Here is a 24,632-nt window from a genome sequence, read left to right as displayed (position 1 = left end):
ATGAATTGAATAAAGTATTATGACAGGTCCAATCCAATTAGCAACTTAAGGCAAACCATCCTAACCATCATAAAAATCACAAGGGGAGTAGTACAGGAATGAGAGAGTCTGTTATTAACAATCAGCTTGGGGTAGCAAGTCAGGAAAACATATGCTGAAATTCAGCCTCAGACACTCCCTGGATGACGCTGACAAATCTGTTTCCCTCGGTTTCCATTTGTGAAATAGGGATAATAATAGTCCATGTCTCTGAGGACTGTTGGGAGGAATAAATGGCATAACAATTGTCAAGCACTGAGCACAGTGACTGGCATGACATAAATGTTAATGGACATTAGTATTGCTGCTGTTATTGTTGTAGTCATAAAGACAAAATGAGCTAGATTCCTTGGATTATACCCTCACTTGACTGAGAAACATTTTCTTCTGAAATGAATTCTTCTCAGGCTTTCTTAGTGGTTTCTGATTCTCTCTCCCTCAGGTGGCTGCATAAAAACTACCAACAGGCCTTGACCATAAGGTTTGCTGTGGAGGAGATCAACAGGGACCCTGCTCTGCTACCCAACATTTCTCTGGGATTCCAGGTCTACAATGCCTACCACAGTGATGCAAGAACCTTGGAGAGCTCCCTGAGGTGGTTGACAGGAGAGGGTCAGCTAGTCCCTAACTTCAGCTGCAGAGGGTGGGACAAGTCTGTGGCTGTCATTGGAGGAGCCACATCAGCTCTATCTATCCAGATGGGGACCCTGATGGAGCTCTACAAGTTCCCACAGGTGGGTGCTTTGGGCCTCCTACTTTCTAAACCTTTATCAGGCCACTCCAATTTAGGAAAGAATGAATGGATCCCCAGACTACATACAGACTGTACACGAAGAATAAAATTAGGGTTACATAACCCTGTGTAGCAGTGAGTGGGGAAGGACTAAGCATTTGGAGAATGCCTGCTTTGTGCCAGGCACTGTGCTATACATTCTCACAAATATTTTTTCACTTGATTCTCCCGATAAACTTGTGAGGAAAGTGTTATTATTATTCCCAACTGAAGCATGCAGAAAGTAGGTGACTTTTCCATGGTTATCCAACCAGCAAGTAGCTAAGGACAGATTCAAACTCAGATCTTCCTAATTCTAAACCCAATACGTATTCACTGCCTCCAAAACTTGCTTCATTTGTGGCAAAAGAGACTAAGAAGAATCAGTCATACAGGTAGCAGAAGAACCAGAGAAAAACATAATCAGGAAAAAACCAAAAGAAGACAGAATGTCAAAGAAAAAAGTATGATCAACAGTATCCAAAGATGCAGAGAAATCAACATTGATGAGGAAGTCAGAGAGTCCATTTGCCAAGGCAAAAATCATTTGATTCAACATTTAAAAGATACTAGGTGATTTTGGAAAGGGCAATTTCAGTCCAATAGTTTAGGTGCTATAGAGCAGAGAGTTTAGAGAAAAGGAGAGTAGAGGACCAGGAGATGTTGAATATGGATGAATTTATCAAGGAATTAAGTCATGAAGTGGAGAAGTGATATATAGGACAATAGTTGCCAGATTGGTAGGACCCCATCATGGTTGTCTTTAGGATGAGGCAAATGGATTTGGGCATATTTGTAAGCAGCTGAGAAAAAGTCATGAAATAGGGAAAGATTACAGATTTTTTTAGAAGAAATGTTAGAGGGAGGGAAATGAAGAAGATGGAATGGGATGAGATCAAGGGTGTATTCAGAGAAGTTAACATTTACAATGAGAGAGGGTACCTTTTCACATAATATAGAGATGAAGGAGATGGTGAGGGAAGACATCTAAATGATTTCGCTTACAGAGAAGAAGAGAAAAGGGAACTCTTTTTGTTTAAAAGGTGGCTTTGTGCGAATTATGAGCCAAGATTATCACTTACAAAAGTGAGTGGAAGGAATACTGTAAGAGATTTGAAGAAATGCAATAATAGTTCAATAATAACGTTAATAATGAGGTTAAAGTGACTTCCTCAGCTTCTGAGGCTGAATTTGAAATCAGCACTCCAAGCCCAGAAGTCTATCCATTCAGACATTCTTCAGGATCTGATTCAGCCCTCACTTCACATTTCCAGTGCCTATCACCTTTCTTAGCACATGCTAGATATGTAATACATGCTTGTTAATTGGTTAATCATCATTCTTAAATAGATGTGACAAAATCATTTACATAGTATTTTAAGATTTCCATGACTCTATTCATGTATAAAGTGTTTGCCACATAATAAACACTCTATGGGTGTTAAGTCTTATTTTTACTACAGATGCTCTTTGTTCCTCACACCAAACCTGCATGGCAGGTGCTAATATTATACCCCATATTTTATTCCCTTTGACTCGGCAATACCACTTCTTGATCTACATGCCAAAGAGCTCATGAAAATGGGAATTTGATCCACATACACAAAAATGTTTATTGCAGCTCTTTTTCTGGTGGCCAAGAATTGGAAGTTGAGGAGATAGCCATCCATTGGGGAATGGTTGAACAAGGTGTAGTTTATGAATGTAATGGAATATCATTGTTCTATCAGAAATCATCAGCAGGTAGACTTCAGAAAATCCTGGAAAGACTTACATGAACTGATGTTGGGTGAAGTGAGCAGAACCAGAAGAACACTGTACACAGTAACAGTAACATTTTGCAATGATTAACTTTGATAGACTTAGCTCTTCTTAACAATGCATCTGAGACAACTCCAAAATTCTCCTGATGGAAAATGCTATCCACACACAGAAAAAAGACTATGAATTCTGAATACAGATTGAAGCATACAATTTGCACTCTCTCTTTTTTATTTCTTCTTTCTTGTAGTTCCTCCCATTGGTTCTACTTTTTTTCACCAGATGACTAATCTGAAAACATGTTTAATATGAATGTATATTTAGAATCTATGTTATATTGCAGGCCATTGGGGGGGAAAGAAAGAGAAAATTTTGGAACTCAAAATCTTATGGAAGTGAATGTTGAAAACTAAAACTAAATTAATTAATTAAGAAAGATAAATAAAACAGAAAACTAAGCAATACAAAGGATGTAACTTACCTGAGATTTGAACTTATGTCTTACTGACACCAGGACCAGTGCTCTATAACTCTGCCACCCACCTGAGATCAGATGAGAATTTTTGGAATATTCCCTATTATAACTCAGATGAGAAGTCAATTAAGAAGTGTAAAAGAACTATCTTACTGCAATGAGCTGGTTTTGACTCAAGGTATTTAATAGGAAGAATTTATAGTGGAACCACTCAGCACAGTTTCCTGATTCTCTCCTATTTCATTCATGAGCATACAAATAAAAGTAGGACAGGTAAGTGGTGGAGCCTGCCATCCTGCTGGAGACTAATCCAAGGTTGGGGCCTGCCAAGGCAAAATCAGTGATAGGACAAAGGGTCCAGTGTATGGAGTGTCAAGGAAAATGTGGAGGTAAATTGATGCACCAATGAGATGAAAGAAAGCAGAGAGAAAAGGATAGTCAAAGTGGGACTGATGGCTTGGGAAACAATCTCCAGATCATCAGTTTTCTTTCAGAAATGGTATTTGTCTTTTTGAGTACTGATGCTGACACTCCAGATGAGGTCTGGTTTATGCAGATGCTGATAATTTTCCCTAATCCTGGGTACTCAGCTTCTCACTGAAGAGTAGGATTTCATGAGTTTTTCTGGCTGCTCTAACACACTGGTGACAGCCACTGAGTCTGCAGTCCACTAAAACTCTCATGGTTCTTTTCCTATGAAATTATGCCTACTCTGCCTCCTCTACCCTTCTTGTATTTATGAAGTTAAATTTTTTGTACCAAAGTGTAAGATTTTACATTGTTCTCAGTTATATTTCATCTATTAGAATTAACCCACTAGTCTAGCTGATTAAATACTTTTTGGGAATCTTCCTTGCTCCATCATCCATGGTGGAGCTACCACTCCCAGGTTTCTGTTAATTGCAAATTTAAAAAGTGCGCCATCATCTGGCTTTACCTAAATCATTGACAATTGGCCTATAATGCCAGTGGCAAAGAACAGCTTTCTAGAGCATTCTAGGGGATGCTTCCAAATTGTTTTGTTGTTATTATTCAGTTGTTTCACTGGCATCAGATTCTTGGTGACACAAACTGAGGTTGTTTTGGAAAAGATATGAGTAATTCGCTATTTCTTTTTCCAGCTCATTTTTGATATGAGGAAATATAATGGTAATTTAAATGGAGAGATCTTTCATATTCATTAATAGGCCCATGAGACCTGCCTGAGTCACATGGAGCCTGTGGTGGGAGGAGTTCGCTAAATGTGTGAAACAGGAAAAGGCAGAGCTTGGGCAGAACTGAGAGGAAACTTGGTCAGAGGTAAGAAAGATGCAGGCTGCTGGTGGGCATGAGAGAAAGAATGTGTTTGTGATTTTGTTTAAGGGGGTCTGCTTGTGATTTGTTTAACCAAACTGGCTTGTGGAAAGCCTAGCAGGGAGATGACTTGGGGATGGTGTTGTCTTCTGTATTGTTACTGTGTATAGATTTTTGTTCGGGCAGCTAGGTGGTGCAGTGGATAGAGCATTAGTGCAGGAGTCAGGAGGACCTGAGTTCAAATCTCACCTCAGACACTTGACACTCACTTGCTGTGTGACCTTGGGCAAGTCACTTAACCCCAATTGCCTCATCCTGGGTCATCTCTAGTCATCCTGATGAATATCTGGTCACTGGATTCAGATGGCTCTGGAGAAGTGAGGCTGGTGACCTGCATAGTCCTCTTTCACTCAATAAAATAAAGTCAAGTGCAAGTCATCTCATTATTTCTCTGATGGCATGGTCTTCTTTGGCAACAAAGGACAAACACACACACACAGATTTTTGTTAGTATGATGGATTTGGCTTTCTGGTGTCTGAATAAATATTTTGGTTCTGTCTTCCACGTGGAGAGTCTGTTGTATTTCATGATTTGGAACTGTGCCAGGGTATTCATGACCATTGTAGGTGCTGTGAATATCACATTCATGCTAAAGTAAACTGAAACAAACAGGGATAAGTGACTTTCCCAGGATGACATAGCTAGTAAGAGCCCGAGGCCATATTTTAATTTAGGAAGATAAGTCTTCCTGACTCCAGACCTAGCAAATTTCCACTGCAGTGCCACCTGACTGCCCCAGTACCCAAGGTGATATTGTCCCATTAAACACTATGCTCTACATAGACTCATTCAGCCATTTCCATATTGCTAATTAAAGAGTCCATCCCTTGACTTTCTTTCTCTTTTTGTATTAATTTATTTTTAGTTTTTAACATTCATTGCCGCAAGACTTTGAGTTCCAAATTTTCTCCCCATTTCTTGCCTCCCCACCACCCAAGAATGGCATGCATTCTGATTACTTCTTCCCCCAGTTTGCCTTCCCTTCTATCACCCTCCTTATCCCCTTCTCCCTTGCTTTCTTGTAGGGCAAGATACATTTCTATACCCCATTGTCTATATATCTTATTTCCCAGTTGCATGTGAAAACAATTTTTAACTTTTCAAATTTTCTTCCTTCTTCACTCCCCACACACCCTCATTGAGAAGGCGAATAATTCAGCATAGATTATACATGTGTAGATATTCAAAATACTTCCATGAGTGGGATGGGGGTGGAGCCAAAATGACAGAGTAACAGCATGGACTTCCTAGAGCTCTGTCCTCAAGCCCAGCCAAATACCTGTAAAAAATGACTCTAAACAAGTTCTGGAGCTGCAGAAGTCACATAATGATGGAGTGAAGCAAACCTCCAGAAGAAGAAATCCTGGAAGGTTGACAAAAGCATCTATCACACCAGGCTGGGAGCAGATCACAGTCCAGTGCCAGCACAGACAGAACCTGAGCAGGCCTCAAGGGGACTGAATCTCTCACACCTGTGGCAGTTTCCAGACTTCAAGACCCCAAAATGCCAAGGACAAATTGGAAGGTCAGTGGAAAAAAACTTGTGGGACCTGTGTGAGAGAACTGAGTGTCAGGCCTCAGCCCAGGGTGGCAGAGAAACCCTCAGCAGTCACAACTGCAGCAGGAGCAGGTGCAGCAACCATTTCTGGAACTCTAAGCCCATAGATTCTATGGAAATCAAGCAACTGACAGTACACTCCCCACCCCTACCAGAGGAGAGAAGTACCTTGACAAAGAGCTCAAAAGTCAAGTAAATAGCTGGGGAAATGAGCAAAAACCAGAAAAAGAATCAGACTATAGAATGTCACTGTGTTGACAGGGAAAACCAAAATATACAAACAGAAGACAACAAAGTCAAAGCTCCTACATCCAAAGCCTCCAAGAAAAATATGAATTGGCCTCAAGCCATGGAAGAGCTCAAAAAGGACTTTGAAAATCAAGTAAGAGAAGAAGAGCAAAAATTGGAAGAGAAACGAGAGCAATGCAAGAAAACCTTGAAAAAGAAGTCAACGGCTTACTAAAGGAGATCCCAAAAAATGCTGAAGAAAATAATATTTTAAAAAATAGACTAACCCACATGGCAAAAGGGATCCAAAAAGCCAATGAGGAGAAGAATGCCCTAAAAAGCAGAATTTTCCAGATGGAAAAGGAGGTCCAAAAACTCACTGAAGAAAATAATTCCTTAAAGATTAGAATCGAGTAGATGGAAGCTAATGACTATGAAAAATCAAGAAATTATAAAACTAAACCAAAGGAATGGAAAAATGGAGAAGTTTTAAATGCTTTACAGACTTTAAGTCTTAAGTTCACTTAACTTAGTAGTGTACATTCCAGGGATGTACACATTGACAATGAGGTTCATGCATTCATTGTCAGAGCTAGCTCAGAGTTTGGGAGCTCTGAAGAAAAGTTTGGGAAAGAAGAGGTACTAGATTGATTACCAAACTGAGTGTCTACAAAGCCATTGTGCTAATGTCATTGTGATATTCTTGTGAAATATGTACAGTCTACCAGTACCATGTCAGGAACCTGAATTACTTCCATTTGAACTGTCTTAGGAAGATTCTGAGGATCACCTGGCAGAATGATGTACCAGACACTGAAGTCTTTGCTCGAGCTGAACTGCCAAGTATTCCAACTATGCTTCAGAGAGGACAGCTCTAATGGGCTGGGCACATTGTTTAAATGCAAAATGTATGCTTGCCAAAAAGACTTTTTTATGTAGAACTCACATGGCGCAGGCAATCACATGGTGGTCAGAAGAAGTGATACAAGAACACTCTCAAGGTCTCTCTCAAGAACTTTGAATTTGACTGTGCAACATGTGAGACACTGGCACTGGACGGCTCAGCATGGCACATCCACATCAGAAAGGGAGCTGTGCTCTTTGAGCAAAGCAGAATTGAGACAGCACAAAGTAAAAGCAAAGTGCGTAAATTTGGGATATCACCCCAAGTATTCACAGGGACTATTTGTGCCCATTCTGTGGTAGAACATTCCAAGCTCATATTGTTCTGATCAGCCACAGTTGGACACACTGAAATTTCACTTTATCATGGTGATGTCATTTTGGTCCTCTTGGAAGACGAAGGACAACAACCAACCAACCAGAATATTAAGGCAGTTTTCTTTGATAATTTCTTGAAAGATGATATCTAGGCTCTTTTTTTGATCATGCCTCTCAGGTAGTCCAGTAATTTTTATCCTATCTCTCCTTGTTTTATTTTCTAGATCAGTGGTTTTTCATGTGAGATATTTCACATTGTCTTCTATTTTTTCATTCCTTTTCTTCTGTTTTATAATTTCTTGATTTCTCATAAACTCATTAGCTCCCATTTGTTACATTCTAATCTTTAAAGAATTATTTTTTTTTCACTGAGCTTTTAGGCCTCCTTTTCCATTTGGCTAATTCTGGCTTTTAAGGCGTTCTTCTCCTCATCGGGTTTTTTACCTTTTTTGCCATTTATGTTAGTCTATTTTTTAAGGTGTTAACTTTCCTTAGCACTTTGGGGGAGTCTCCTTAAGAAATTGTTGACTAGTTTTTCATGATTTTCTTACATCACTCATTTCTCTTCCCATTTTTTCCTTTACTTCTCTTACTTGATTTTCAAAATTCTTTTTGAGCTCTTCTGTGGTCTGAGACCAATTCATATTTTTCTTGGAGGCTTTTGGTGTAGGACCTTTGACTTTCTTTTCTTCTGGTTGTATGTTTTTACCTTGTTTTCACTAAAGTAAGATTATATTGTCTGGGCGTTGTTTGTGCCATTTGCCTGTTTCCCCAGCCAAATACTTGATTTGTTAACTCTTTGTCAAGGTTTTTTTTATCTGCTTCCAGTGGTGGTGTGTGTGGAGGTGGGTGTCCTGTCCCAGACTTTGGTTTTAATTTTATCAGTGTTCAATCCCCCACTGTCTGTGGGCCCAGAGTTCTGGAAGAAACCACTGCTGCTGCTGCTGCTGCTGCTATTGCTTCCAGCACCACCACCACCCCTGCCCTTGGACTGGGGTCATACCTCAGTCAGTCTACATTCCTCTTTCACCCAAGTCCCACAGAGTTTTCCCACTGACTTTCTATGTTGTCTTTGGTGTTTGTGCATTGAAATGTTTAGAAACTGCCAAAGCTACCAGTGATTCAGTCCTCTGAGGCCTGCTCTGGCCTTGTCTGAGCTGACCCAGCCCACTCTGGACTGCATTCCACTCCCAGCCTGGTGTGATATTCTTGTTGTCGATCTTCTAAGTTGTCTTCTTAAGAAAGGTGAGACAGTAGGTACTAACCTCCAGCCTTTGTAGAACCAACTTAACAGTCGAGAGAGTTGGGGTAGAGACCCATAAGGGTGTACTATATACACATGATCCAATGTGTGGTCTAGTAATTATATGATGGATTTTGATTTTGCTCCTTTTAGGATTTTCTATGGTCAATGCATAATACCATCCAGTGGTAGTTGAAGGAAATGGCTGACATGGTCCATACTCCCATGGTGACAATATCATTTCTCATGTTCTCAAAGACCCATGGACCTTGTATGTAACTTGGTAGCATGTAACTGATAAACTGCTGGTGAGATTTAATCTTTGCTCAGTGAATCATGCCCATCTCAACCTGTTTGCTTACTATGTGATATGTACAGATAAATGTTCCAAATAAGACTCTATTAAACAATATTTGAAGCATCAAAAGGATAGCTTTTGTGGACAGCACAAAAATTAAAATATCTATGAATATTTTGCGTTCATTAAAATTGCCCTGTAACAAGATGTATATTCTACAATCACCTCAATTTATTCCCATAGAGAAAGAACAGCTTGATGGGAGTTTATAATTTTACATAATTCTATCCTTACTACCATATTCATAGAATTCAACATTTGCCATATTTTGTTATTGTCCAGGTCAGCTTTGGCCCTTTTGATCCCATCCTGAGTGACAAAGTCCAGTTTCCTTCTCTCTACCAGATGGCTCCCAGAGACTTCTTTTTGCCCTATGGCATGGTCCAGTTACTGGCACATTTTAAATGGACCTGGGTAGGTCTGGTGACCACAGATGATCTCAGGGGTGAGAAATTCCTTCAGAAAGTGACAGGAGAGATGGCATAGTATAATGTCTGTGCAGCCTTCACAGAAAAGATCCCTGTCAGTGAGAGAAGCCATGAAGAATCAGAGATGGATTTCATGCCCAGGATCATCAAGTCTCCAGTAAGTGATTCATGGAGATACAGATTCATTAATGGTTTTGAGACATTCACAATTTCCCTTGGTCCCAACATTTAAGGTGTGGATCACTACTTCTCATTGGGATATAACCATGAGACCCAACTATATTGATAGTTACAGTTTCAATGGAGCTCTCACATTTACATACCTGACCAGTGAGGTCCCTGGTTTTAAGTCTTTTCTAAGGTCAATCAACCCTAATAAAGACCCAGAAGACATTGTACTTAAAGAGTTTCTGGTTGTCAGCTTTCCGGTGCCAGGATGAATATGAAAAACTGGAGCTAGATCAGTGTGCACCAAATGCTAGCTTGGAGGCTTTGCCTGAATTTCTTTTTGACATGACCATGTCTGGTCTGAGTTACACTATCTACAATGCAGTGTATTCTGTGGCTTGGGCCCTTCATGAAAAGTTTTTGAAGAAATCAGAGGTTTTCTCTGAGGAAGCTGGAGAAAACTGGGTGCCTCAACCTTGGCAGGTAAAGTTCCCTTAAGAACTGGTCCTGACCATTGCTGATTTTTGATATTTTGATACAACTCACAGTAAGGCCATCTCTCACAAAATCTTTGAATTCCCCAAGTGATCTGAAAAGGATCACATAATAGAGCTATGGCAAAATTCATATTCTGGAAAATATCTCTACGTCAATTTACCTAATGATAGGTTTCGTTTTGGGGATTTTATGGTCACACTCTTAGCATATTTTAGGCTTTAGTCAACTAGAACTCTTTTTTTTCACACTAATTAACCATTGCTTAGCTGTTACAATTGCTTCACCCATGTTCCAGCTGTTAAGATGACTTTTGAACACAGGAAGCACTTTATTTTCTATTTCTATTACATTTCATTTTATTACCCTAACTCCAATTTCTCCCTTTTACTTCGAAGATCAAATTGAACATCATTGTTTTGCATTCAAAGCCCTTCATCATGTGACTCACTCCATAATTTTCTAGTTTTCTTACATCTTAACCCCAAGTATCATTGTTTGGCCTAGAGGCTGATGAGCTACCCAAGCCTTCTTACCTTTCACAGGTCTTTGGTGGCCAACCAGATAAACGTATTGAGAGAAGAGGCTTTCCAGAGTCAAACAAGGGTTAGGCTTTATTCAGGGTCTTAGTTAAGTGTCCATATGCAGGGTGAGTTCTTCCTCAGGAGAGAGGAATCCTTCTCCTCCCAAGGGGCAAGGATCATACAGCAAGAAGATGGGAGCGAAAGAGGGAAGGGACCCTCTTCCCTCCAAGGGCCCCGCAGCAAGAAGAGCCCCCAGAGGGGACCCCACATCCAGAAGAGGGCCTCCAGGCTTTCCTGTCCCTACTTAAGCTCTCCTGCTGCATAGTTTGCACGTGAATACCGTGCGTTCTCTCAGCCCCTAGCTAATTAAGAACAGGTGTGCTCAGACCATGGGCCAATCTCAAGTGTGGGATGCTCTCCCCAGCAAGTTTCCCACTGAGAAGAGGTGGAAATACACAAGATAGCTTGTGTTTCACGCCTCAGTCCCCAGCTGTTCCCTGGGGGGCCTCGTGAGAACTCTGAGGTTTAGAAGTCCTCACTTTTACCTGCCTGAGACGGTCCACGTGAAAACTGAGCTTACACCCCCAACATATCATGAACTTGGAGTTCCAGTGACACTGGCCTCTTTACAATCCCTCAGAAATACTCCATGTCCCTACTACAAATGTTTTCACTCCTGGACAACACAGCTGACATTCTCTGCCTCCTTCTTTACATCTGCTGTCTTCCCTGGCTCCCTGCAAATCCAGACTAAAACTAAGTTTTCTGCAGGAAAACTTTTCCAATCCTTTTCAATTGCCTTCCCTCTTATTATCTCCATTTTCTCCTATATATACTGTTTTTGTACATGGTTTTTTGCATGTTGAGAGAAGGGACCGACATTTGCTTTTTCTGTGTGTAAATTCTTATTTCACAGAATGTCTGACAGGTAGTAAATACTCAATCAATGCTTGTTGAGTGTTGCTCACTGACAGGTTTGACCCATCCTCTAATATCCTACAACTGTTTTTGATTCTTGACTCTCTTGTGCTTACCTTGGGTGGCCCCCAGGGTTCTGTCCTCAGTTTCCTCTCTTCTCTCCAATAACTCTTTACTTGGTGATCTCAATAGCTGTTATGGTTTCAATGATCATCTCTATGCAGATAGATATCTCCATCAAATTCTTGAATTTTCTTCTCTAGCCCTAACCTCTCTACTGATCTCCAGTCTTGCATCTACAGCTGTCTATTGGACAACTTGAACTGGATGTCCCATACACGTCTTAAACTCAACATGACCAAAACTGAACTCATGGGTCCCTTGAGTCACTTCCAAACTCCCTTTACAGGGTCACATTCCAACTGTCTCACTGAACACTCTAGGAACACTGGCATGAATTCTCTTCCAAATGCACGTTGTGCTCATGGACATAGTGAACACATACTCAAAGAGTGATGCTCGTATGGCACACGGGTGGTCAAGCCAACTTTCAGCTTCAGAGCTGCAGGGCCTTGATGTTCATCCCTTAGAGAGGCCTCACAAAGCTGTGACCTGTTGTGTAAATGACTTGACCAACATACAGACTGTGCCTCCTGCTTCTCCAAGAATATGACAGTTCTGTTGGTTAGTTAATGCTGTTGGACTCTCTTAGACTTGCTCCTTGGTGCCAGCTGAATTCTTCATCACCTCCACCTCCAAGCTCAGCTATACTCCTTTACTGGGGAACTGCTGATTCTTTCCAAAAGAGCAAAGACCCTTAGTCTTGTACTGACAGGAGACTTCATAGTTCTCTTCCCTCGTAACCTCAGTTTTTAGACTTGCCACCTCCCAGACTTTTCACTTTGACAGCTCTTCCAGACTGGGCCTGTTCAGTGAGAGCCCTAACCCTTACTTACAGTGACCTTCTCATTATTTTTCCAAACCCTCATCTCAGCAGGCTGGGTCATAGCCAGGCAAAGATGTTTTGCCCAATAATTTATGGGTTTCAAAATTATACAATTTGTTTAAATTTCAAAGGCTCCTGACTTGATTAATACAAATGAATGATTGAGGAAAAGGGCCAGAAAGGATCTCTGCTCTAAGGACAAATTTCTTTTCTCTCCTGGCCTTTTCATAGGCAAGTGAAGTAATACAAAATCTCACTTTCTTAACAAGTTAATCAATGAACAACTGTTTATATTAACAGGTGCTTTCTTTGTGCCAGGCATTGTACTACACAACAGGATACAATTACAAATATTCACACAGTTCTTGCAGTCAAGTCATTCTGTCAGTCAGCATTCATTAAGCATTTACTATATGCCAGTAACTCAGTTAGGGGCAAAGGATACAAGGAAAGAGAACAAACTCCCTGTCTTCAAGGTGTTTAACTTGTTTTGAAAAAGAGAACAAGTGTATACACACACACATATACCCATGTGTGTGTGTGTGAACATCATAAAGATAAGTGCCTTAATTCAAATATAATACTTTTACAATAGCTTGTTCTTTTGCCTTGAAACAATACAATATTCCTTTTGGACCACGTTGTTTTTTTTCTGCCACTTTAAGGATTTGGTATTAAACTCAAGCTTCATGTTTTTGTTGTTTGTCCTTGGTTATTGGTGGACGATGACATCAGAAAGGTGATGTCATGACTTGCATGTGAATTGGAGTTGAGAGAGGACTGGGCAAAGTCATCAGCCTCACTTTCTCTTCAAAGCCATCTGGGCCCAGTAGCAAGATATAAATCAGGATGACTAGAGATGGCTCCTAGATCCAAACTTAAGATTACAAGGACAATGACTCTGACAAACTGGTTAGGACAATTCCTAACATTTGGATCTGGAAGTGGCAACGGGGAACAAGGAGTACCCTGATTCCCTCAGCATGGTTAGGAAATCAGGAACATGAGAGAAAAATATAGGAAAAAGTGGAAAGAGAAGCAAAGAAAGCAGCATTCTCAGGACACGGGCATGCCCCAGTGAAGGGTGGAAGATGAAATGAAAGTGAAAAAGTCAGTTTAAATTAAAGAGAAATTTGTTAATTATGGGGCAGGAATAACACAGGGCACAGGGGGAGTTTATACTAGATAGCTGCCATTCAGAGACATTTAAAATCTCAAATATTATAGACAATGAGTACAAGGGAGAGGTACCTGCATCCAGCCCAACTTGCTATTCAACTTGATTACTTACAATAGCTGAATAAATTGATGCTCTATCATGTTCTTTGTGAGTAACCTTTGCCTTCCCAGTACATATACTTCTATGAACCATCTACCACCAAGATCATGGCATTTCCCAAAGCACCTCATTTCTCTGCATACAGATTCCACCATAAAGAACAAATTTCCTTTCCCAATCGTGTTGCACTTTTCAGCTTCACTGGGATAAGGAAATGTAATGATGACAAAACAGTATAATAACTATCATTTTTATTGCCCTTTAAGAACTACAATGAACTTTGATGTCTTATTAAGTGTTGTTATCTCATTTTACAGAAGAGACAAGAGAGAAGATAAGTAACAAAGACATTTTGCTAATAAGTGTGTGAGGTAGAATTTGAACTCACATATATCATCCCTCCAAACAGTGGCCCAAACCTCCATTCACCAGTCCCAGCATCTCTGCCATAGTACAGAGTACTTACTTCTTGAAGAGCCCTGATACCAAGAAATAACAGCGATTTCTCTTCCCTTTCAGCTCCACTCCTTTCTTCAGGACCTTCAATTTAACAACAGCGCTGGTGATCAGGTGTTTATGGATGAGAAAAGAAACTCTGAGGCTCAATATGACATTAGGAACTATGTAGTCTATCTTAATGATACTGAATTCCTGCTGAAAGTGGGCCAATTTATTCTCAATGCTCCACTTGGTCAAGATTTCACCATGTTTGAGGAAACCATCAACTGGGAATGGTTCGATTCAAAGGTCAGAAATTATTTGCAGGTCAACTTACATATTCAGTCATAACAACACATCTCACTCTACTTGTCTCCCTAAATATTTTGTATTTTTACATAAAAAGTCTCAACCAGCTCCTTTTTTTCTTTTACTTTTGAAGCAAATTGCTGAATGAAAAAAAAAATAACCCATCAGGTAGGTATCTCTAAAAACTGGGAGCATCATAGGAGATAGAACAAGAAGGCACTTTAAAGGTCACTTTGTCTACCTTTTCAGTTCACAGGAAAGGAAAATGAGCCCAAGAAATCGTGTGATTGACTCAAAAACCTTTGACCCCAAAGCCCTTGTACTTATCCACTCTCCTGTATCTTCATGAATGATGGTGAAACTCCCACTCACTTCAATTGAGTTAAGATAAAATTTCATTCAACTACTGGGCAAAGTTTTCTCTCTATGATGAGTAAAATTAGTGTGACCCACATTTTCCCAAATTGGTCCAATGTCTGATGTGTAGACTGTATCACCATTATATTCTAGTTCATATGTAGCTCTGAAGATTGTCATCTTGCCTCATTTTCACACTGATGATTTGGGGTCTCAAGTGCAAGACTACAAACTCTCCCTGTGACCTCCAAGAACTATTTTATTCAGTGAGCTTTTGAACCTCCTTTTCCATTTGGCTAATTCTGCTTTTTAAAGCATTCTTCCCCTCATTGGATTTTTGAACCTCTTTTGCCAATTGAGTTAGCCTATTTTTAAAGGTGATATTTTCTTCAGCATTTTTTGGGTTTCCTTTAGCAAGGTGTTGACCCACTTTTCATGATTTTCTTGCATCTCTCTCATTACCCTTCCCAATTTTTCCTCCCCCTCTCTTACTTGATTTTCAAAATCTTTTTTGAGCTCTTCCATGGCCTGAGACCACTGAATATTTATTTTGGATGTTTGGGATACAGAAGCCTTGACAAAATTTTATGTCTTTCCTTGATGTTAAGCATTGTTCTTCCTCATCTGAAAGGATAAGAGAAGATATCTGTTCACCAAGAAAGTAATCTTCTATAGTCTTATTTTTTTCCCGTTTTTTGGGCATTTTCCCAACCAGTTACTTGACTTTCAGGTCCTTTGTCAAGAGTAGGGTATTCTCTGGGGATCTGTAAGATCTCAGTTCCTCCAAGGTGGAACAATTAAGCATGTACACTTGGTGTGGGAGCAGGGAGAGATTTTTGTGCCCAGAATCTTAGCAAAGTTTCCTCTCCACAGCCACCTGGCCTTCAGTTCCAACAAGCCAGCACTGGGGTCTGAGATTCAGATATGCTTCATGGGCAAGGCCACCATTCAGTGTGAGATAAAGATCGACTCCCTCAGGGCCTCTGCACAGGGCTGAGGTAATAATCAGCTCCTCAGTGCCCCCAGGGGTTTTACGATCCAACAATGGATGTGGGCTGCTGTGGGAACTGCTGCTGCCTGCTCAATGTGTCCTCTGTGGCTGCTACCTAAGGCCAGAGCTGTGGGAAGACCTTTCTCTCTTCTTGGCCAGCTGAAAACACCCTGTCACTGACCTTTGGGGCCTGTGGGTTGAGGGATCTGCGAGCCGCTGCTACTGCAGCTGGAGATTCCACAGCCCTCCCCCACCCAGGGTTGTTCGTGAGCTGCGGGCTGCGTGGCCAAGGCTGGGCTGGGCTTTGCTCCACATTGGTACAACCAACATTTCCCATGGGCCTTTCGGGTCACCCTGGGCTGGAAATCTCCTCCTCTCTGTTGTTCTCCTCTTCTGCTGCTCCAAAATTTGTTGGAGTCCCTCTCTACGGGCATTTTATGGGCTGTGTTGGAAGAGTCTGCATATGTGTGTCTTTCTACTCTGCCATCATGACTCCACCCCCTGGAATTTTTTCTTCCGTGAGCTTTTGGACCTCCTTTTCCATTTGGCCAATTCTGGTTTTTAAGGCATTCTTCTCCTCATTGACCTTTTGGACCTCTTTTGCTCTTTGTGCTATTTTATTTTTTGAAGTATTCTTCAGCATTTTGGGGATCCCCTTTCTCAAGCAATTGACTTGTTTTTCATGATTTTCTCGCATCACTCTCATTTCTCTTCCCAATTTTTTCTCTCCTCTTATTTGATTTTCAAAATCTTTTTTTGAGATCTTCCATGGCCTGAGACCAAATCATACTTTTCTTGGAAGGTTTGGTTGTAGGAGCTTTGACTTTGTTGTCTTCTAGTTTGATCTTCCTTGTCAAAGGAAGATCCTTGTCAAAATAAGATTCTATAGTCTGACATTTTTCCTGCTGTTTGGTCATTTTCTCCACTAATTCTTTGACTTTTGAGTTCTTTGTCAATGTAATTCTCCACTTTCAGTGTGTGAGGAGGTGTACTATCCCAAACTTCAGGGATTTTGTGCAGCTCTTTTCAGAAATGCTTTTGGTGACCTGCTAATTTTCAGCTCTTCCAAGGTTGTGTGATCAAAGGAGAGATGTTTACCCCTCTCCTGATTTGTGGTCTGGTCTGTGAGTGAGCTCAAGCACTCTTTTTTGCCTTGAAACTGTGAGACAGATTCCCTCTTCACCACTGTCACAGGCACTCCTTCTTGCCCTAGGACTGCCACCCACAACTATGACCCAGATCCAAGCAGGGCAAAGCAAGAGAATCCCACCTCAGCACTGGCAAATAGATCCTTGCAATCCCCCTCTCACCAGCCATTCCAACACCTCACAATCTGTAGGCCTATAGTTCCAGAAATAGCTGCAGCTGGTGATGCTGCTGTGACTGAAGTGGCCTCTGCCTCATCCTTCACTTCCCTGGGGTTGGGACTGGACCACATTCCTCTCTAGCACAGGTCCAACAGACTTTTTCTACTAACCTTCCAAGTTGTCCTTGGCATTTTGGGGTTAAAAAGTTTGGAAACTGGCACAGCTGCCAGTGATTCTCTCCCCTGAGGCCTGCTCAGGCCTTGTCTGTGCCAGTGTAGCCCACACTGGACTGGGCTCAGCTTCCGGCCTGGTGTGACAGATGCTTCCTGTCAACTTTACAGGCTTTCCTGGGCTGGAGATTTGTTTTACTCAATCATTTTGTGGGTTCTGCAGCTCTAGAATTTGTTTACAGTAATTTTTTACAGGAATTTGGAGGTGTTTGTGGGAGAACTCAAGCAGCTCCCTGCTTTTACTCCATCATCTTGGCTCCACCTCTTCAATTCAACTTTTTAAGGCATTTTTCTCTTCATTGGCTTTTTGGACTTCTTATATCAATTTGCAGTCTTTTTTGTAAGGTACTTTCTTCAGTATTTTTTGTGTATTCTTCACCAACCTGTTTGCTCATTTTTCGTTATGTTCTTGCATCACTCTTATTTCTCTTCCAAATTTTCCTCTACTTCTCATACTTGATTTTCAAAATCCCTTTGGAGCCCTTCCTTACTCGTCAACCAATTCGCATTTTCCTTGGAGGTCTTGGAGTAGGAGCTTTGACTTTGTTATCTTCTTCTGAGTGTGTTTTTCTTACCTTACTTATCTTCACAATAATGTATTGTGGACTGATTTTTTCTGTTTATTCATTCTCCCAGCCTATTATTTGACTTTGAGGTCTTTGTTAAAATAGGGCTCTGCTTCCATAACGGAGAGCCCACTGTCTCAAGCTTCAAGGATTTTGTGTGACTCTTTACAGAGATACTTCTAGGGACTTAAACAAGTTTTCAGTAGTTCCATGTTGGTATGATCCAAGGAGGTGTATGTTTACTACGCTCCTGACCTATACTATGGTCTTTTCCACTCTTTTCCACCCTGGAAGAGTGATGAGAATCCGTTCTCCCCTGAGGCCACAAGCTCAGCTATGCTAGTGCTCCTCCTCACCCTGGAATTACTGCCCAGGACTGTGACCTGGATCCAAGTTTGGGCAAAGCAACAGAGCCTAGCTTCAGTACAAGTAATGAGATCCCTATGATCTCCTTCTGACCCATTGTTTGACTCCCTTATACTTTGTGGGCTGGGAGTACTGGAAGCAGTTACTGAGGATGATGATTCAGTGGTTTGAAGGCCTGGTCATGGTTTTCTAGGGAAGGGGCTGTGCTAACCTGGCCTATACTGGATGGCACTCCTCTTTCACCTTGGTGCAACAGATCTCTTCTGCTGACCTTCTTTGTTGTCTTGGACTGGAAACTTGTTTCACTGTTTTTTTTATTTCTGCCACTCTAAAATTTGTTTAGAGTCACTATTTAAAGGTATTTGAAGATGTTTGAGGAAGAGCTCAGGTGAGACCCTGTCTTTAATATCCAGCATCACTTTTGTTCTGGAAGTAAATAGCTTCTCATATTCCACATGGAGTTGCTAGAGGTACAACATAGTAATGGGAAGATAGGTGTCACTGAAAAAGCTCCTATTAAATCTAGAAATGCTGAGGGTATTCCCCTCCCACATTGATTTTATTTCTTGTATTTTGTGTTTTTGTTTTGACTAGGCAAAAGAAGTCATTTTGCCTTATTTCCTGCCTAGAATTAATCACTGAATGGGCACTGCCTCAGTCAAACTGAAGTCTGGGACATTAACTAAAAGGCCAAGGTCTCTGTCTGCATTCAGAGCCATCTTCAGTTACCTTATACATATATATGGCTCCAGAAGAGATAACGAGGCTAGTGATTTTGCATACCCCTCCCACCCTTAAATCTAATTTACTTGCAAGTCATGCCATCACCTTCCTGGTGTTATGAACCTCTTCAAGAATGAAGGACAAATAACAGCCATAACACTTATGGGACAGTCAAGCCCTGATCCTACAAACGTCTCTTCTGTGCACACTAGAAGTTTAATGGTATTTTGGACTGTCACCAGGATTTCATTCAGCAATTTGCGCAATGACCAAAGGATGATCCAGGTTATATTTTGAGTACAGAGCATAAATGTCCTAAGGTCATGTAGCACTAACTCTCATGTAACAAATGATAAAACTCAGGTCCTCAGAGATCAAAAGTTTCAGTCAAAGTTCCACAACTTGTAACAGAGAGAGAACTAGAAAGGAGATCCCCTGAACATTCCATTCCTGATGTCCATGGACACATGAACAAGCTACACTAATCAGAGCTTTTTAGTGGATACAGTTTCTTGGCCTGTACCAGCTATCATAAGTATCTCTCTAGTTAATAGAGTACTTTCCTCTGCTCTGTTAATGACTCAGGTCCCCCAGTCTGTGTGTAGTGACAGCTGTGGCCTGGGATGCAGGAAGACAACTAAGAAGGGACAGCCTGTCTGCTGCTTCAGCTGTTCCTGGTGCCCAGAAGGGGAGATCTCCAATCAAATTGGTAAGAATCTACAGGGGGCTTCCTTTGTGAGCCTTCTGGCACAGAATAGTGGGGTTGGGTTACTGGAGTCATACGCAACCCACAGTAACATTCACTGCCCAAGTAACAGAAAATAAGCCATCATGGATATTCAGGATAAACGTCTGAGATAAGGAAAAGTAGCTGGAAATAGTGACTCACAGCCTAAGAATGATATGGGATGTCATAGCATCATGTAAAATACACACACACACACACACACACACACACACACATCTCCCTTTATCCATTTTTGACCCATGAATCGTTGACCTCATTGATGGGTTGAGCATGGTGAGATAGGGAATGACTTCCACCCATCTCTCAGAGACAATGTTAAATTCCCCATGTGAGTATTTACTCAGAGGAACTTGGCTAACATTATAAATTAGGGTTTGGTTTGTTTGTTGAATAGACATAAGAAAAGGATGTAGAAAATATTAATAAAGGATATTAAAGTTACAACAAAGGGGTTGTATATACATTTTCTCCCAAACAAAAGCCAATTGCTAAAATCTACATTCACAACCTTGAATGAAGTTCACTAGGCTATTGCCAACAGATGTTTATGATTTGGAGGACCTGAGACTGAGCACAGAATCTTTTTGGAATGAAAGAGCAGGAGAGGAATTTGACGAAGGTAGAGTTGGAGGAGGTGATCCCACTGAAAGAGGCTCAGTTAGGCAGAAAGGCTTAAGTAGGTGTAATAACCCAGAGGGGATGAGTTTACCTGGGTTTCTGATGTTGGGAGATATTTGGAGAGGGGGGATTTAAGATAAAGTTTGGAACATGTTGGACAACGATTATTCTAACAAAGGAATTTGGCAGAGAGTTCTAGTCAGGTGAATTGTGAGGGAAATTGGAGAGTGAGGGATATTGCATAAAATTGACTTTTAATGGAGTAGGTGATTTTCATTTCAAGTGATACTGGGCAGGGGTGTGAATTCTGGGTCGAATGTACAATGCTTAAAATGTTCACTCTTTAATGGAAAGCATTGGTCAGGTTAGCAAAGGAGGAAGGCTGACTGGAATGATTGTCATTCAAGCATGCCCTTCAAGGGTGGTCAGCTAGAGGACTAATTATAGAATCTCACAGGTGGGAGGGACCTCTGTCCTCATCTTTTCCAGATGTCTGATTTTATTTATAAACTCATGGAGATAACATGACTCTCTCTTATCTGATGTGGGCTGTTAATACTCCTGTTTCCTGACTTTAGGGCTCTCTCTTCTAAACTGTCTTGTTCAGTTGATCAAAGGTCATCGTCATCATTATCTTTAGCCCAGCTGAGGGCAGAATGGTGTAGCAGAAAGGGAACTGGCCCTGGAGTACAGAAAACCTTGAGTCAGTCCTGTGTCCAAGCACTGGCTTTGTGCCCTAGTGTAAAATCAGTGATCCTTCTGTGCCCCAAGGATCTAAGACAGAAGTTCTTAGTATGTTCTGCTTCATGGAAGTCTGGTAAGATTATGTACCCTTTCCAGAGCATTGGTTTTTCTTAAAATTTAAAATTCAGGAAACACTAAATTTCAGGTAATATTAATAAAAATAATGCTGTATTTTTTGCATCCAAATAAACGGCCCCTCTGAAATGCACCCACAAACCTAATTGGGGATCTCTGGACCTCTGGTTAAGAATCACTGCTCTAAGACCACAGTTTGAAGAAAAGACACTTCTGCCTGCATTAGGAAATTATGATAGCTAACATTTAGATTGTTCCCTAAAATTCACCAAGAACTTTATAGACATTATCTTATTTGATGCTCACAATTCAAGGTGATAGAAGGTACATGTGAGGAAACTGATACAAACAGAGGTTAAGTGACTTGGTAAGGATCACTCAGCTATTATTGGTCTGAGGTCACATTTGAACTCAGATTTTCTTGATTTCTACCTGATTTTAACAGACAAGCTAAAGACTTGAGAAAGTTTGACTGAACTGGTGAAATCAAAGTCAGATTGTAAAAGGCAAAACAAAATACCAAATTCTTAGCTAGTGAAGTGTGATGTCTAATAGTAAAGACATGTTTGATGATGAAAAGAACTGAATTGTACAGATGGGGAAAGGAAGGCATAAATAGACCCTGCTCTGAATATAGGTAAGTCAACTCATAATGAAGTCCCTTGGGTTATTTTCATTTATATGTTACTAAAGCAAATGAAAGCATTATGCTAAAATCTTACATAACAAATGAGCCCCTGAAGTCCAGTCAGAGTTATTTGCTGCATTACTAATCACATTACAATCCATCTCCAGTAAAATGTGGATCACTATTTGCAGACCATGCTAGAGACAGTAGGGTTTATTAAATACCTATTATGTCCCAAGGTCAGTGATAAGTGTTGTGGATACAAAGAAGGACAAAGTAGTTCCTATGCTTGTTTCCCTTTGAATAGAGAAGGCAATATGTGAATAATGTGATGATTAAAAAGGCTTGAGATGTAGTTTCTGTGTAATTGAATCATTTTATTAATAAGAGCAGAAGGTTGTTAGTAAAAGGATGGTCATTTGACTTTCTCCCTTAGACCAAAGACCCCTAATGAGTGCGGGGTCACAGTTTGTATGCACTTTGAAGAGTAGGTATTCCTGCAAGATGGCTACTAACTAGGACTGGTTAACATAGTGGGAAGTGTGGGCAATATTAAAAGGAAGGTCTTAGAGTGTTTGACTTAGGTATTTGAAATCCTGGTTAAAGAGACATCAATTTCTACATCACCTGTCTTACAACAAGAGAATCGACCTTTCCCCAGACCTGTCCAAGCAAACACAATGAGCAGGAATATACCTATTAACCCAAACTTAGAATTTATTTCAATGTCTTATTAGATATTTGCCTGGGTAAATCTCTGAGAAATTTCCCACACTGGGTGGTTTCTGAATGAGGAAGTAGAAAAGGGGAAAAAACCTTGAGCCTAATACAATAACTAGTGATTAAATTTAAGAGAGAATTATTCATTTATTCGTAATAGCATATTTATGTAAGATAATCTCAGAGAAAAGGTCACTGGCAGCAGATCCTCCTGCACAAGACAGGATCTGACTGTTTTCTTTTCCTCTTCAGATGTGGACCGTTGTGAGAAGTGCCCAGAGGATGAATATCCTAATAAGGACAGAGATGGCTGCCTCCCCAAGGTTGTGACCTTCCTGGATCTTGCAGAGCCTTTGGGGATGACTCTGGCATTGGTAGCTGTGTCCTTTGCTCTCCTGACAGCCCTGGTTCTCTGGGTATTTGTAAAATTTCAAGACACTCCTATAGTTAAGGTCAACAACCGAACTCTCAGCTATACTCTCCTCATCTCCCTCACCTTCTGTTTCCTCTGCTCCTTGCTCTTCATTGGCCGTCCCACTGCAGCCACCTGCCTCCTCAGACAAACAACTTTTGGTGCTGTCTTCACTGTGGCCGTGTCCTCCATTTTGGCAAAAACCATCATGGTGGTTCTGGCCTTCAGGGCCACAAGACCAGAGAGTCGAATCAGAATGTGGGTGCAATCGAGGGTGTCCAACTCTGTTGTCCTCATCTGCTCTGGCATTCAAGTGATTCTCTGTGGCATCTGGCTGGGAACTTCTCCCCCCTTCCCAGATGTGGACCCAGATTCTGAACCTGGTCACATCATCATTCTGTGTAATGAGGGCTCTGATATTGCCTTCTACTGTGTCCTGGGCTACATGGGCTTCCTAGCCCTGGGGAGCTTCACTGTGGCTTTCCTAGCCAGAAGCTTGCCTGACACCTTCAATGAAGCCAAGTTCATCACATTCAGCATGCTGGTGTTCTGCAGTGTGTGGGTCTCCTTTCTCCCCACATACCAGAGCACCAAAGGGAAGGCCATGGTGATTGTCGAGATTTTCTCCATCCTGGCCTCCAGTGCTGGGTTACTGGGCTGCATCTTTATTCCCAAGTGCTATGTGATCCTGCTGAGGCCAGAAAGGAATACTCAAGAAGGGATAAAGAAAAAAGTGGACACCAAGTTCTGAAATTATTATAGGACATTACCTTACAATTCCTTCCACAGGTATAAAAAGTTCCAATAACTCACATCAGCATGGGATGCTTATATCTAGCCCCCTTGCTGATATTTGAATTTTGGCCAATTCTTTTTCCACCCCTTCATATGTTGTCAGAGATACTCAGGCATGTGCTTGCAATTGTTTAGCAAAGAATGCTCTTAACTTCAGAAAAAAATACAAAACAAAACATTATTACTATCATCTATTTCTCGGAAGGGTTTTTTTTTATTTGAAACATATTTACATCAGTCTTTTAACAATTAAATCTAAAACTCAAAGGAATCAAGGATTTCATTTTTCCAATCCATATTTCTAATACAATTAATTATCAAATCACACACTGTTTGCAGTTAACAAATTGGTAACCTTTAGTAATTTGGCTTAAGACCGCACAATTAAAAAGTTTCCTGATCCATACAATTTCCCAATTTCTCTTAATGCTGAATAGTACAATAAATTCTAGAAGAGACATATTTCCCCTAAAATGAGACCAGAATAAATTCAATTACACCTGCATATATGTTCCCAAAAGTTATCATAGATAATACATAGAAACTTATTTCATAGTATTTTTTACAAGACCTCCTTATTTCAAGTACTTCATACACCCTACAATTTTTAGCTAATCTACTGTCAAATTTTTAATGTTGCTATTTCTTGGCTGTCAAGACCTAGAGGAACATACTCATGACCACATTCTGAATTATCTTGAGGATATAATTTGACCCAAAGTAAACTGATATTAGAATCAGTACTCAAAAAATTTAAATCTCAATTTCTCTGAGTCATTGTATTTGACTAAAATAAATAAGAAACATCTGTGAGGTTCTTACTCGAACTAAACTGACA

The 24,632-nt window shown here is 40.7% G+C and overlaps 1 protein-coding gene across 1 annotated transcript; it reads left to right on the top strand.

Moving 5' to 3' along the window:
• The first annotated feature begins 481 nt into the window (after positions 1-481).
• On the top strand, positions 482-23,903 carry LOC140498844 (vomeronasal type-2 receptor 26-like). Its single transcript, XM_072599632.1, is given in 7 exon segments — positions 482-773; positions 9,292-9,596; positions 9,598-9,835; positions 9,837-10,088; positions 14,287-14,514; positions 19,640-19,763; positions 22,840-23,903. Coding segments are annotated over 7 exon segments (2,094 nt in total). The 5' UTR covers positions 482-737; the 3' UTR covers positions 23,751-23,903.
• The last annotated feature ends 729 nt before the right edge of the window (positions 23,904-24,632 follow it).

The sequence above is a fragment of the Notamacropus eugenii genome, chromosome 4 (assembly GCF_028372415.1).
Source record: "Notamacropus eugenii isolate mMacEug1 chromosome 4, mMacEug1.pri_v2, whole genome shotgun sequence".
NCBI lineage: Eukaryota > Metazoa > Chordata > Mammalia > Diprotodontia > Macropodidae > Notamacropus > Notamacropus eugenii.
The sequence above is the reverse complement of the archived record's forward strand: the minus strand, read 5'-3'. Positions and strand labels throughout refer to the sequence as shown.